This window comes from Sinohyriopsis cumingii, chromosome 10, assembly GCF_028554795.1.
Source record: "Sinohyriopsis cumingii isolate HCF-2022 chromosome 10, ASM2855479v2, whole genome shotgun sequence".
NCBI classification, from domain to species: Eukaryota; Metazoa; Mollusca; class Bivalvia; order Unionida; family Unionidae; genus Sinohyriopsis; species Sinohyriopsis cumingii.
The window spans coordinates 61,132,467-61,147,461 of NC_142970.1; the positions used below are offsets into that span (position 1 = coordinate 61,132,467).

General features: G+C 35.9%; 1 protein-coding gene across 2 annotated transcripts in view; it reads left to right on the forward strand.

Moving 5' to 3' along the window:
* The window catches only part of LOC149790231 (prolow-density lipoprotein receptor-related protein 1-like), a 393,476-nt gene that overhangs the window by 109,789 nt on the left and 268,692 nt on the right, over nucleotides 1-14,995 (forward strand). For both annotated transcript variants that reach the window (XM_089972262.1, XM_089972261.1), the window contains exons 11-16: nucleotides 2,598-2,796; nucleotides 5,628-5,756; nucleotides 6,846-6,902; nucleotides 8,664-8,780; nucleotides 11,165-11,271; nucleotides 13,438-13,582. In XM_089972262.1, the coding sequence (XP_089828388.1) occupies nucleotides 2,598-2,796; nucleotides 5,628-5,756; nucleotides 6,846-6,902; nucleotides 8,664-8,780; nucleotides 11,165-11,271; nucleotides 13,438-13,582 (754 nt within the window). The remainder of the gene's footprint in view (nucleotides 1-2,597; nucleotides 2,797-5,627; nucleotides 5,757-6,845; nucleotides 6,903-8,663; nucleotides 8,781-11,164; nucleotides 11,272-13,437; nucleotides 13,583-14,995) is intronic.

Consider the following 14,995-nt stretch of genomic DNA (forward strand, 5'->3'; position numbering starts at 1 on the left):
TCCATCCATCTATTCATCCACCTGTCCATCCATCCATCCATCTACCTTTCCATCCATCCATCCATCCATCTACCTGTTCATCCATTCATCCATCCATCTATTCATCCACCTGTCCATCCATCCATCCATCTACCTTTCCATCCATCCATCCATCCATCTACCTGTTCATCCATTCATCCATCCATCTATTCATCCACCTGTCCATCCATCCATCCATCTACCTTTCCATCCATCCATCCATCCATCTACCTGTTCATCCATTCATCCATCCATCTATTCATCCACCTGTCCATCCATCCATCCATCTACCTTTCCATCCATCCATCCATCCATCTACCTGTTCATCCATTCATCCATCCATCTATTCATCCACCTGTCCATCCATCCATCCATCTACCTTTCCATCCATCCATCCATCCATCTACCTGTTCATCCATTCATCCATCCATCTATTCATCCACCTGTCCATCCATCTATACATCTACCTGCCCATCCATCCATCCATCTACCTTTCCATCCATCCATCCATCCATCTACCTGTTCATCCATCCATCTACCTGTTCATCCATTCATCCATCCATCTATTCATCCACCTGTCCATCCATCTATACATCTACCTGCCCATCCATCCATCCATCCATCGATTGACCAATCTATCCATTCATCTGTCCATTCATTTTGTATGTCTATCTGTCTATCCATTTGTTCATCCATCCATCAGTTACCCTTTTTATTTATGCACATTGCCTCTAATTTTGGGGCCCCGAGTGGCCGAATGGTCTAAAGCTCTCTCTGTTATGGATCACTGCCATCTCACCTCTGTCTGCGTGGGTTCGAGTCTAGGATTCAGCCAATGTGAGTATGTGAGAAAGCTTGCCAGTAGCTTCTAGTGGGTTGGTGGTTCTTCCCGGGGGTTTCTCAGGTTCTTCCTCCGTCATTAATACTGGTAGCGATGCATAGCCTATCTTGTGCTGAAAAATGGCGTTAAACCCCACAACAACAACAACAACAGCAACAACCTCTAATTTTACACTAAACCATCACCAGACTTTGTGGATGGCTTGTATCCAAGGCATACAGACACATATATATTTGGGGTTCAATAGGTCAGATGTTAGGGTTACAGTGAATGAAATTAACAAAATTGCTATGCAACGTCACATATTGTAAGTAAATGTATATTGTTTGCATTTGAGGCAAGAAATGTATAATTTTGGATTTAAAAGTCAAGGTTGCCATAACCAAAAGTGGGAAACCAGTTTCTGCATAATAACTTGAGTTCTGATGACATGGCTGACTAAACCTGGTATATTGCATGCATTTAAGGTCAGAAATGCACCTTTTGATTTTGAGATGCAATATGTCAAAGGTCCAAGGTTTCCATGACTAAAATAAAAACCAGATTCTGGGTTCTTGCACAGCTGCAATGAACAGATGTGATAAAAGGAGATAAGAAGAAAAAAAATCTGCTTTTGGGATGAAAAGGACCAAGGACAGACAGAAAGCATTTATGTAGATTTATAACATGGTTTTTTTATGAAGTACGTCTTTACGTTCGATTAAAGGATGTTGGAGCAAACAAACTGGACCATTTATTAAAACTCATTTCATCTAGCAATCAATTGCCTTGAGCACAGAGGCTGCCAGGATGCTCAGTCTGGGCTACCATAATTGTATTTGAAATGGCCCAGTGGTCTGTAACCATATTGTTTGGTGCCAATTCATGTTTACTTTGACAAAAAACCTTTTGGTCCTGATCCCAAGGGCTACCCAGCATGATGGGTCAAGGCTACCATATAGTAAATTTAGGTAGCCCAGGACTGGCTGAATGCCTGATCTGGGCTTCCATGCATTGAATTTGGTAGCCCATATCTATTGGAATATCAGGTCTACACTGTTATACAGTGAATACCATACATTGAATTTAGATAGCCCAGGACTATTAAAATAACAGATCCAGGCACCTATATAATGTATTTAGGTAGCATCTTGCCATACATAGAATTTAAGTAGCCCACAATTATCAGATTGACTGGTCTGTGCTATCATTTAATTTGAATTTAGGTAGCCATGGACTATCAGATTGTGGGGTTGGAGGTACATTATGTTGAAAATTGGTAGTCCAAGTGTATCATGATGTTGGATCTTGGCTTTCATGTGTTAGATTTAGGTAGCCCAGGGCCATCACAATGCTGGGTCTGGGTTACTGTATGGTGAATCAGGTAGCCCATTTGGTTCTCCATAAAAAGAGGTATGTTGAAAATCTTTGTTATGTCTTCCACTTTGAAGCTTGTAGCATTAAAGCAGTGTTACCTTCACATTATTATCAGTTACTACTGCCAACCATTAACCAGAAGTCCCCAACCCACCAAGCTCAGTGTCCTCACATCCCCTTTTAACTGATGTACACATAAGTAAGCTAGTTTGAAGTTTGAAGTCCTCATCTTAAATCTTAAATCATGTACAAATTGTATAACACATCCAGATGAACAGTATAACATACTTCCCACCATTTCTTTGAAAACCATGGTGGATTATAAAAAAAAGTTTGCTTTTGTTTCAAGGCAGATTTTTATTGGCTGCTTTACATTTTTCAGGTGAAAAATGTGTTCGGTGTTTCATTGCTTCAGAATTACTTGTATCTGACAGACCCTTTTGACAAAACTATCAGCAGAGTTCATCGTTATGACTATAATGAAGCACCAAAACTACTGAAGGATTCCAACTCATTACCATTTTTGACAGCTCCACAGCATATAGAGGTTTATCATCAGCAAAGACAACCTTCCCCAAAATGTGAGTTATTATGTTTAATATTAAGCTAACTAATTTATCACAATATGCACATGTTTCAATGAATTTCAAGCCAAATTAGGTATTAAATTATTATTGAGTCTTGATCTAATTATCAATCAGTCTCAGTCTAATTATGGACATGTACAAGTCATTCTTGACTTAATCATGGACCTGTATCAGTAAGTCTCAGTCTAATTATGGATATGTATCAAATAAGTTTGTCTACATATGTACCTGTATCATTAATTATGTACCTGTATCATTAAGTCTCAGTCTAATTATCGACCTGTATTAGTCTCATCTTGATGGTGGGCATGTATCAGTAAGTCTCTGTCTAGTTGTGGGCATGTATTAGTAAGTCTGTCTAGTTGTGGGCATGTATCAGTAAATCTCTGTCTAGTTGTGGGCATGTATCAGTAAGTCTCTGTCTAGTTGTGGGCATGTATCAGTAAGTGTCTGCTTAGTTGTGGGCATGTATCAGTAAGTCTCTGTTTAGTTGTGGGCATGTATCAGTTAGTCTCTGTCTAGTTGTGGGCATGTATCAGTAAGTATCTGTCTAGTTGTGGCATGTATCAGTAAGTCTCTGTCTAGTTGTGGGCATGTATCAGTAAGTCTCTGTCTAGTTGTGGGCATGTATCAGTAAGTCTCTGTCTAGTTGTGGGCATGTATCAGTAAGTATCTGTCTAGTTGTAGCATGTATCAGTAAGTCTCTGTCTAGTTGTGGGCATGTATCAGTAAGTCTCTGTCTAGTTGTGGGCATGTATCAGTATGGCTGTCTAGTTATGGGCATGTATCAGTAAATCTCTGTCTAGTTGTGGGCATGTATCAGGAAGTCTCTGCCTAGTTGTGGGCATGTATCAGTAAGTCTCTGTCTAGGTATGGGCATGTATCAGTAAGTCTCTGTCTAGTTGTGGGCATGTATCAGTAAGTCTGTCTAGTTGTGTGTATGTATCAGTAAGTCTCTGTCTAGTTTTGGGCATGTATCAGTAAGGCTGTCTAGTTATGGGCATGTATCAGTAAGTCTCTGTCTAGTTATGGCCATGTATCAGTAAGTGTCTGCCTAGTTGTGGGCATGTATCAGTAAGTCTCTGTCTAGTTGTGGGCATGTATCAGTAAGTCTGTCTAGTTGTGTGTATGTATCAGTAAGTCTCTGTCTAGTTGTGGGCATGTATCAGTAAGGCTGTCTAGTTATGGGCATGTATCAGTAAGTCTCTGTCTAGTTGTGGGCATGTATCAGTAAGTCTCTGTCTAGTTATGGGCATGTATCAGTAAGTCTCTGTCTAGTTATGAGCATGTATCAGTAAGTGTCTGTCTAGTTGTGGGCATGTATCAGTAAGTCTCTGTCTAATTGTGGGCATGTATCAGTAAGTCTCTGTCTAGTTATGGGCATGTATCAGTAAGTCTCTGTCTAATGATGAACTATTATCATTATGTCTCAGGTAAATTATGAACACAAATAACTTTTAGCCTAACTTAGTACATGTATCAGTATTACTTAGCTTATATTTACACCTCTCCCTTGATAACTCATGCACAATAGGGTCCACAAACATATACCGCACAATAAGCAAGGGCATGATTAATCGAGAGACCTCCCAAAATCAAAACAATCTGCTTATGCATCGAGAAAACTGTGGGGGCTTAGGGAACTAGGCTGTTACTAACTGAATCCACTTTTTACAATCACATTGATAATAACTGTTAACAACGCATTTTTTCTAATGAAGTTGTTCATTATTCTATATAAATAACATTTATTTTCAAACTTTCCAATATGTAAACAGTCGTCCCAGCTGGTTTCAACAACCATCACGTGTATGCGAAAACATGTATTACACTGCTTTTGGTTTTGTTGAATAGTCTGATTCTCGGAGTGGTATTAAATAGTATACTAGCAAATCGTGAGTCAAAGTAGCTGGAAACTAGACTAACTGTTGATATACCACTAAACAAGATTCCCTTTTTTTGAAAACTACCGACATTTATTTTGTGAAACAATCGCCTATGTCGAAACTCAATTTTTGTGTTGTTCAGTTAGTAAAGTATTGATGTCATTATTTCATTGAAAGTAGTAGTGAAACTTCCTATCACAATGAGGATTTATGCTAGTTCAGAAATTCTCAGAGACTCGCTTTTCCACAGTGGTCTGTATCTGTGAAACCAAGCTCTTTATTTTACGAAGTATTCATTTTGCTTAATAATAATTATTTAATTGGCATTAAAATATTAATGTACTGCCAACACTAGGTGTGCATGATATTTTCATTGATCAAAATTTCCTTGAATATCATTAATTGCGGTGTACTGAAAATGTTGTTTGGAAAGAAAATGTAACCAATTATATGACTTCTTATTAAAATTTGATAATATCAAAATGTTAATGAAAGTTTCCAGGTCATATCTACTGTTTTTGACCATAAAACAAATGATATATCAACATTAGAGTTATCAATTTTGATCGTGATTTTTTTCTTCAAGTTCAAGAAATGTGGATCAGTTTTGTTTTTTGGTACTTTCTGTTTTAAAAAAATGGGATCCATGCCTGACTTTGCGTTATAAGCGGGTTTGCAAGTTATCAGGACATGAGTTATTGAGGGAATGGTGTAGTAAGTTTTCATTTACTCTACTTATGTTCAGTAATATACTTTTCCTTGACTGAAAAATAAATGTTTACCATGTCTTTGTTGTCATATTGTCGTCTGCTTGATGTAGACCATAGATATCTATATATTTTAATTTCAAAACGGATCATATAAATTATGATTGTTATATGTGTCATTATTATTATTATTATTATTATTATTATCATTATTATTCTGTTTCATTTCCAGGGAATAACCCTTGTGTTGCTTTAAACTGTGAACACCTGTGTCTGCTAACGAGGAGTCCTCAAGGTCAGGTGTTGGCAAAGTGTGACTGTAGTGCAGGCTTTAAGCTCTCAGGGAATGCTAATTGTACAGGTAAGTAAAGTGGACAGAGTTCTGATTAAGTTTAATCTACTTAAAGAATGAGGATAAAAATCAGTTGGTTGGATTAGAAAGGGTAGGAGGCATTTGTTACACATGAGCTATGACTGGTCAAGGAGGAGGAATATTTTTATTTACAAACTATCCTATATAAAACATGTGAATGATGTATGGTCTTACGGATGATCTCATGATCCATGGAATTGTACACCATTAGTATTCCTGTACATCAAATTAACCTAAATAGATCATCAATCAGATGTCAGGGGTTCCATGTCAATCACAGTATCAGGTAGTAACCTAGGCCAACCAGCCAATCAGATCCCAGTAGTGAGTTTCTTTCTTGCAGCTCGATTCAGATTGAGCCTGGATAAAACCTGCCTTATTTTATAATAAACCTTGGGAATAATTGTGACAATCAGATAAGCAGAAAATGGATTTATTAGACATGATTGTAATTATATACCCCTTAGCTACAGCAGAATTTCAATATACAGAAGAAATTATAAGAGTTGAAACTTCAAAAATAGAGAGAGGATACCGTATGTACTAGCGTATGAGTCAGACTGCAGACAACTAAGATCCTGATTTGTAATCACATTATGTGTCTCCAGATCTCAATTGTTTGTTATACAAATTACTTCTAACAAACTGCATTGACCCATATCTGCTGGCATGTTATGTGACAGCAGATCTGGGTCTGTGCAGTTTGCAGTTGATCTTTTCTTTTAAGCAAGTATATATGAAAAATTACAGTCTCGTTTAATTAACCAAATGTCAATTATTCTTTGTTCAAATTGTCCGAGTTGTGACTTATTTGAATATCATATATACTTGTGCATAGCAATACCATTGTAAACAAGATATTCTCTGATCTGCTATCACTTAATGAACTGGCAGATCATGGTTTATGTTGTTTGGTTTACCTATTACTACTGACAAAACTGCATAGACCCAGATCTGGTGGTGCATTATGTGCTGGCAGATCTGGGTCTGTACAGTTTTTATTTTGACATGATTTATAAGCAGGTGCCAACGGTACATGTGAATATTATTGGTGAGCACAATGTTCTTTTTTTCCAGCAAAACCAGAATGCTTGTCAAGCAACTCAGATGATTATAATGAAGGATGTAGTTTAGGTGAGTTCATGTCCCCACCTCCTCAACTCTACCCCAGAGGACCCAAGCTAACTACCATTACTAGCAGAGACAAATTCCCATTTAGCAACAGCTACATTATTTTACCATAAGTCAGTTCCCACTTCAGAATACTTATGTTGTAACTGACAGTTTTTAAAATGTTCATTGACAGACATATGAAGGTGACATCACTGTATAGTTATTTATTATGACTTTTTAGGAAACAAAATTATTTGCTGGATGCTAATTGGGCCTTTTTATGAAGGTATTTTTAAAACAAAGTGGACTTTAAACATTGCTGTTCAATTGACACAGGCATGCTTTATAAAATGTAGTGTAGAATTTTCATCAGTAGTTAAAGACTTTTTGACCACAATGTATCTATAATTTGTATGCATATTTTACTGCAGTTGACCCCCACCCCCAATTCACATTTATATGTCAGGATATTAAATTTATTTTTAACTAAGTCTTTTTATATTAAAATTCAGAGACCATACATTTTAGTTAGTTTACACAGCTGAGTACTTGTACTCTTTTTGATGCAGTTTTATGTACTCTCTTGTCAAGCTTCCTTGTTTATGTCATTCTTTGCATGAAATAAAAAGTTCCCTCATTAGTTTTCATTTGAATTGTAACTTGATGAAATCCATTATTTGAGCAAGTACTAACATTGGTGGTATTTGACTAAAATATATATGCTGTATATAACCCATTTGTAAGTAATTTGCAGTAAGATATATCCCGCTGTATCTATGCATTTGTAAGTCATTTATAGTAAAATAATATATCCCACTGTATCTACCCATTTGTAAGTCATTTATAGTAAAATAATATATCCCACTGTATCTACCCATTTGTAAGTCATTTATCGTAAAAATTATATCCCACTGTATCTACCCATTTGTAAGTCATTTATAGTAAAATAATATACCCCTCTGTATCTACCCATTGTAAGTCATTTATAGTAAAATAATATATCCCACTGTATCTACCCATTTGTAAGTCATTTATCGTAAAAATTATATCCCACTGTATCTACCCATTTGTAAGTCATTTATAGTAAAATAATATACTACACTGTATCTACCCATTTGTAAGTCATTTTTAAAATATATACCTCTGTATCTACCCAATTGTAAGTCATTTGTAGTAAAATATAACCTACTGTATTGCCCCATGTGTCCTTTGCATTGAAACATATCCCTCTATATCTACCCAATTGTAAGTCATTTGTAGTAAAATATAACCTTCTGTATTGCCCCATGTGTCCTTTGCATTGAAATATATCCCTCTATATCTACCCAATTGTAAGTCATTTGTAGTAAAATATAACCTACTGTATTGCCCCATGTGTCCTTTGCATTGAAATATATCCCTCTATATCTACCCAATTGTAAGTCATTTGTAGTAAAATATAACCTACTGTATTGCCCCATTTGTCCTTTGCAGTAAAATATATCCCACCGTATCTACCCATTGTAAGTCATTTAAAGTAAAATATATCCCACTGTATCTACCCCTTTGCAAGTCATTTATAGTAAATATATCCCACTGTATATACCCATTTGCAAGTCATTTGTAGCAGAATACATCCTACTGTCTTGAGTCAATTGTAAGTCATTTGTAAAATATATCCTACTGTCTCTACCCATATGTTAGTCATTTGACAAGAGAGTGATGATTTTCTGTAGCTGTATAAGCAGATACAATACTGTGATACACGTGACCTGATGTTAAACAAGACCTGTGTCTTTGCAGTACGCTGTCATGGTGACTTTTCTTACTGTACAACATCAGACCTTTGCTTACCATCTGAGTGGTGGTGTGATGGAAAGAAAGATTGCCCTGACGGTTCAGATGAAAATGAATACTGCAGTGAGTAATGTCTGTCTATATGTATGTCTGTCTGGTTGTATGTGTGCCTGATTTTTTGTATGAAATTTACTTTTATGGACAACAGACTATAATATTAATAATAATTCTATTCATAATGATAATAATAATAATAATAATAATAATAATAATAATAACAACAACAATAATAATAAAGATTTTATTTAACATGGATAATTGAAATAATGCAATCTAATCTACCTTAAAACCCTCTGAGGGTCATGTATAAATAACATACAGAGTGCAATCAGTTACTACTCATTTCACACCTGCACAGCCTACATGTATACACAAGTGACAGACCCAGACTGGTCAATTTTCCATGTACAGTTGTGTATCTACAACTGAAGGCAAAACTATTGTCATTGAATTCTACTTGAAGGTAAACTTGGGTATATGATACAGCACACACCAAACATACTTGTATACACACATTATAAACCCAGACTGGTTTATTATCCATGTACAGTTGTGTATAGAAAACTAGAGACTAAACTATTGTCTTTGTACCCTACTCAGAGCTAAATGTGTGTATGTGGTACAGCAAAATTCAAAAGTACATTTACTTACAGAAGAGCAGTAGGAGGAGATGCAAAGGTACTATACATTCCATAAATTGGCCACAAAGTATTAAAAATTTTTTGAAAGATCTTTCTTTGGTTTTATAATTGGAAAAATTGTGCAATGGTTGTGGTTTGGACTGTCAGGTTTGTGCTGGATGAAACAGTGCCCAAGCGAGTGTCACCTTTTGTGCCCACTACTTAACTCATTAACCCCTGAGCCAAACAGCTAGGCATTCCCCTACAACATACTTGCAGAGAGATTACTTAGAGCAGTGTTAGCCTTACCAGTGCATGTATCCCTGAGACTTGCTGACAGCACTTGGCTTGCATATTTTTACAGACGGAGTTACTTACAATACATGTTATTTTCTTATTTATGTTCCTTTAATTAAGTTCAAATTTGGCACAGCAGTTATCATTAAAATTACGTACATAATGTTATAAATGTCATGCTACATGCAGAAATAATACTCGTGCATAGAGATGAGATAAATGATTTTTTTTACCAATTTGTTTCTTTTGCAATGAATAATCCATAAAATCCATGATGAATTCACTCTGAATAGTTAACACTATCAACACATGAAATTCATTCCATTTTATGTACACAGAAATTACACTTGTCATTTTTCTTGCAAACTTAATCACGTGTGAATACTCTGTCAGAGTCTGTTAATTAAAAGTCTACTTCCAGTGGCTGATTCTCGTAATTTTCTTCATTTTCTAATCTAAATATTTCCACTATTTTTCCTGCTATCGAAGTCAAATTTTTTCTCCTTTGTGCAGCAATGCTCATTTTATCTATGTGAGCTAAAATTGTATTACTTTAAATGCCTGCATAATTAGGAAATGGCTTGAAATCAACAAATGGCTTGTGACGATTTAACTTGTCGTGATGGATACAGGCCTAGACTAATACTGCCACTCAGACTCGGTGCTTGTGAAACAAGCTAGGTAAACTGTGCCATGTTATCGTGGCACTCAGGAGATGAGGAATGTAAACTATGATGAGTTATACTGTCGGCAGGGGTTAATGAGTTATAAAAAAAATATCTCAAACTCCACAAAATGGCCTGCCTCTCAATAAAATGTCTCTGGTTGTGGATGTCATTATTCTAAGGTGTAGGCTATTTCTGTATTCTTTGCATCAAAATTATTGCTCAAATGGGGCAGACTTGCCAATTTTTTCTCCATAATTTGGCTTTTTGAAAGCAAAGTCATATTTTGCAATGTAGAATTTGTACAGTATCCATATCTTTGTCCAAATGAATCATTGTATGCATACCGTATATACTCCGATATAAGTATTCCCAGTTACATCATCAAATAATGTATCGGCAGAGCTGGGTCTATTCAGTTTATTGCAAGTAATCGTTAGAACAGACGTTGATGCTCTTCTACTATTGTGTCATGCATTGACAGGTCAGAGTCTTTGTTTTTTATAACTGGACCAGGCTTATAAAGTGAGTGTATACGGTACCATTTTTGCAGGCTTGTTTATGCAGCAATGTAATTTTTTTCAATACTAGCGTTGTGTTTCTGTACATTACATTACATTATTCCAAATTTAACATATCTCAGCCTGATGGCGTGAATCAAAGTTAAAGTTGTGTCTGTCTGGATGCCTGTCTTTGTGTCGGCCTATTGTTTAGTCTCAAAGGTGATGAATTGGAAGGAAAGACTGCCTCTAGGTTGAATAAAAATGAAAACTGTGTTAAGTGACGTCCTTCTGTTTGAATGATGATGGCTAAAAATGTTTACCAAAATGGGTTGGATAAGGGTGACTTTTGCTGTATATTTCAGATTATCCCGCATGTGAAATTACCCAGTTTACCTGCAAGAACAGAAGATGTATTGACCAGGACTTTGTCTGTGACTCGAATGACGATTGTGGAGACAATTCAGATGAAGTAATCACCTGTCTGTTTTTGTCTGTCTTTTTGTATATCTGTCTTTTGCCATTCCACTTTTCTTCCCATTTTGAATTGCTCCTACATGATATAGAAAGCTTTAGCTTTGAAAGAAAAGATTGGGAAGCCATGGTGGGTTGGGTGTATTCTTCTCCATGTAGACAGTTCCATTTGTTTCAACAGATGTGTTAATCTAGAGGCTGTTGTGGTAGAGAGTATTTGGATTGAAGTAACCCTTGCCCAATCAAAGCTAATACACTTATGTACAGTTTACTGATTGGACTGATATATTTTGGGTGCAAATTTAAGAAGCATTACTAAAGGAAGATGTAGAAACTTTCATATTAGGTGATTTTAACATTGACTACATGAAAACTCCACAATTAACATGGATAAGTAACTTTGAAACTTACAACGTTATTCAAAAATTACACCCCAACTATACATGGCGGCCAGTATTAATGGTGGAGGAAGAACCCGGGAAATCCTGGAAAGAATCACCGACACTCGAGAAGCTACTGGCAAGCTTTCTCAAATACCTACATTGGCCGAATCTGAGACTCAAACCTATGAAGACAGAGGTGAGATGGCAGTGATAACGGAGAGTACTTTAGACCACTCGGCCACTTAGGCCCCCTCCCACCCCCCCCGGCCAAACTAGAGTAACTATCATTCATCGTGTCTATACTAATAAACCCAAGTGAAAATAATGTGCCAGTGACCGCACTGAGTGACCACTACCCAGTCTGTGTAACTAGACATGAAATCATCTGAAAATGGTCAACACATTGAAATACAATACAAAGACTTTAAACAGTGTGATGAGGAAATGTTTTTAACATATTAACCCCTAGCGATGAGTTTACGTGGCAAGAGGTAGTAGCCTACTGCCGAGCTCTGTAGTGTCATGGTCATTTATAATACACTAAAGTGGGTGGTATTATAGAAAGGTAGACAGGTGTAGCTCTACAATGATACCAGATAATCTGGAATATCTAGTTGGACTACAAAATACAGAGGGAAAAACCTCAATTTTTGGACCCAGTTTTTTTTATACCCAAAATTTGCTTGTGGTTGGAATCCAATTTTGTGTCCAGATTTAGACTTTTTGATCTCAGATCTAAGGCAAACCAGTATGAACTGCACACAGATAGATGAACTTTTGCAAAAAGTAGGATAAGATGGGCATTTGGAATAAAGAATGGTCTTGATACAAAAGTAATGGTTCTGTTTAGCAAAAGAAAAAAAAAAAAAGGAACTCCAACTTTTACTCTTCTAGTATCTCTAATTGTATGAAAATACTGTCACCTTAATTAATATGTGGTTTTCAGGACCATATCCATATATTAGGCTGTGTTATAACAATAGCACATTTTAACCATGTCAACCTAATTAATATGCAGTTTTCAGGACCATATGATAGACTGTGCTATAACAATAGCACATTTTAACCATGCCAACCTAATTAATATGCAGTTTTCAGGACCATATGTTAGACTGTGCTATAACACTAGCCAATTTTAACCATTGCCAACCTAATTAATATGCAGTTTTCAGGACCGTATGTTAGACTGTGTTATAACAATAGCACATTTTAACCAGCATTATGCAACTATAAAATTAACAAGGGTTGTGACTCAGAAAATGCAAATATATGTGACACTCTTTTACCTGTGAGCATGCTATATTTATGTTTGACTGTATTCATAACAAAAATTGATGTGATAAGTTATGAGAATACATGACTCAAGATTGAAAAGAATGAGACTGGGGGTACTATATATTAACTACTTACTGTACTTCATTATTTTTTTGTTTCTAATGTTTTGTGGCTTTGAGAAAAATGTCATTTGTTTTGTAATTAAATTTGTAGATTGAGAAGATATTCTTTTATTTGTTTTGGGGGTTTTCAATTTTTATTTGAAGTAACCATGACAGTCGTGAAAATTGGTACCCAACAAAAAATAGAAACCTACAACAATTGGCACCAAACAAAAATTAGAAATCTGTCATTATTATTGGTACCCTGCAAAGAGTAAAAATGGTTCCTCTGGGGAAAAAAATGGAAATCAACAGAATTCTCAGGTACCCAGTGACAAGTTTTGTATTCACAGAACATAACTGATAGTATCCTTTTATTTTCTTTGTAATTTACTTTTATTTCAGGTGTATACAGGGTGTGGAGAAATGTGTGCTTTTGACTGCAAGGATAACACAACAGCCATGTCAAATTCAACCTGTTTAAAAAAAGCTCAGGTCTGCGATGGAAAACCTGACTGCATGAATAAACTGGATGAGAAAAACTGTGATGGTTAGTCTCAAAGTGATTTTCTATCATGAGATAAACTGTGATGGTTAGTCACAAAATGATTTTGTTTCATGAGAGTAACTGCGATGGTTTGTCAGGTTATTTTCTGTCATGACAAAACTATGATGGTTAGTCACAAAGTGATTTAATAGTATGAGAAACTGTGATGTGTAGTCATAAAGTTTTTTTCTATCATGAGATAAACTGTGATGGTTAGTCACAAAACAAATAGGAATGTTTAGTTATTTTTTATCTGGAAAATGTTTTTATGTTATGCAGATTTTATAATGGGTTAGCAGAACTTAGATTTAGAATTCTTAAGGTTTTCTTAGAGTATTGTTGAGAAGGAAGAAACTGGATATGATAGGAGAAACCCCCCCAAAAGAGAAGGGTTACAATATAGCTTTCAAATTTTGGAACTGGGAAATGATTCCAGGTCCACAGAGTTGCCTGATGACAATTACTTAACAAAGCAATAGGTGCAGATACTGTCTGATAGAAGAATAAATAAAATGCCATCCCTCTTTCATGAAAATCTATTCTTGATGGTAATCATATCCACCATTTCAAAAAAATGTTTGCAATTGTTGGCTGATCAAAGCTTTATCTTTTGATAAGAAATTCCCCATTTTTCAAACAGTTTGCTGGCTGTCCAGGGTTCATGGGGCAAGTACTATAAACAGTTAAGGGGTGTCCAGGGTTCATGGGGCAAGTACTATAAACAGTTCAGGAGTGTCCAGGGTTCATGGGGCAAATGCTATAAACAGTTCAGGGGTTGACACCTGCAGAATGTATTCACCTGCTAGATACTAGTATGGGTATATTTTATCTTCAATAAGGTAGCACCATGAAGTGTGTGGTATTGTTCCATGCATCAGGTGATTGTAGCCATTTGCAATATTCAGTACCTGATTGCATCTTTTATAATCTAGTGGCAAAATTCAAACATATTCATAAAAAGGAACTTGGTTATCTCAGAATATATGATCTGAGTTGGAGGTTCATTTTGAATTTTGTTACTTTTACAGTTTGATGCCACAACTGGATGGGGTGGGTTGTATTGATTTCTTTCTGTTCCTTTTTGTTTTGTTTTCCTTCTTGTTGTTTTGTTTTCCATGTCGTTTCACTAGTTTGACAGACTGACTACAAGAATGTATTCCACTCGTCTCCTGTCACCAGAATAGCAAAAATGGTGAACCCTTAAGGTAGAATAATATAATAGTTATGCACGGTTTTTCTGCAAATTTGTCTGCAAAAATAACTGTAGGAAGAAAGAACTTGTTGGGAAACTTTTCCACTGATTTCAGAATTATCAGGATGGTTTTCAGGATTTAAAATAAAGGCTTATATATTTATTTAGATGCAGCTTTATATTTTGAGTGGGTTGCAGTACTCTCAGTTGATCACATTCTTACT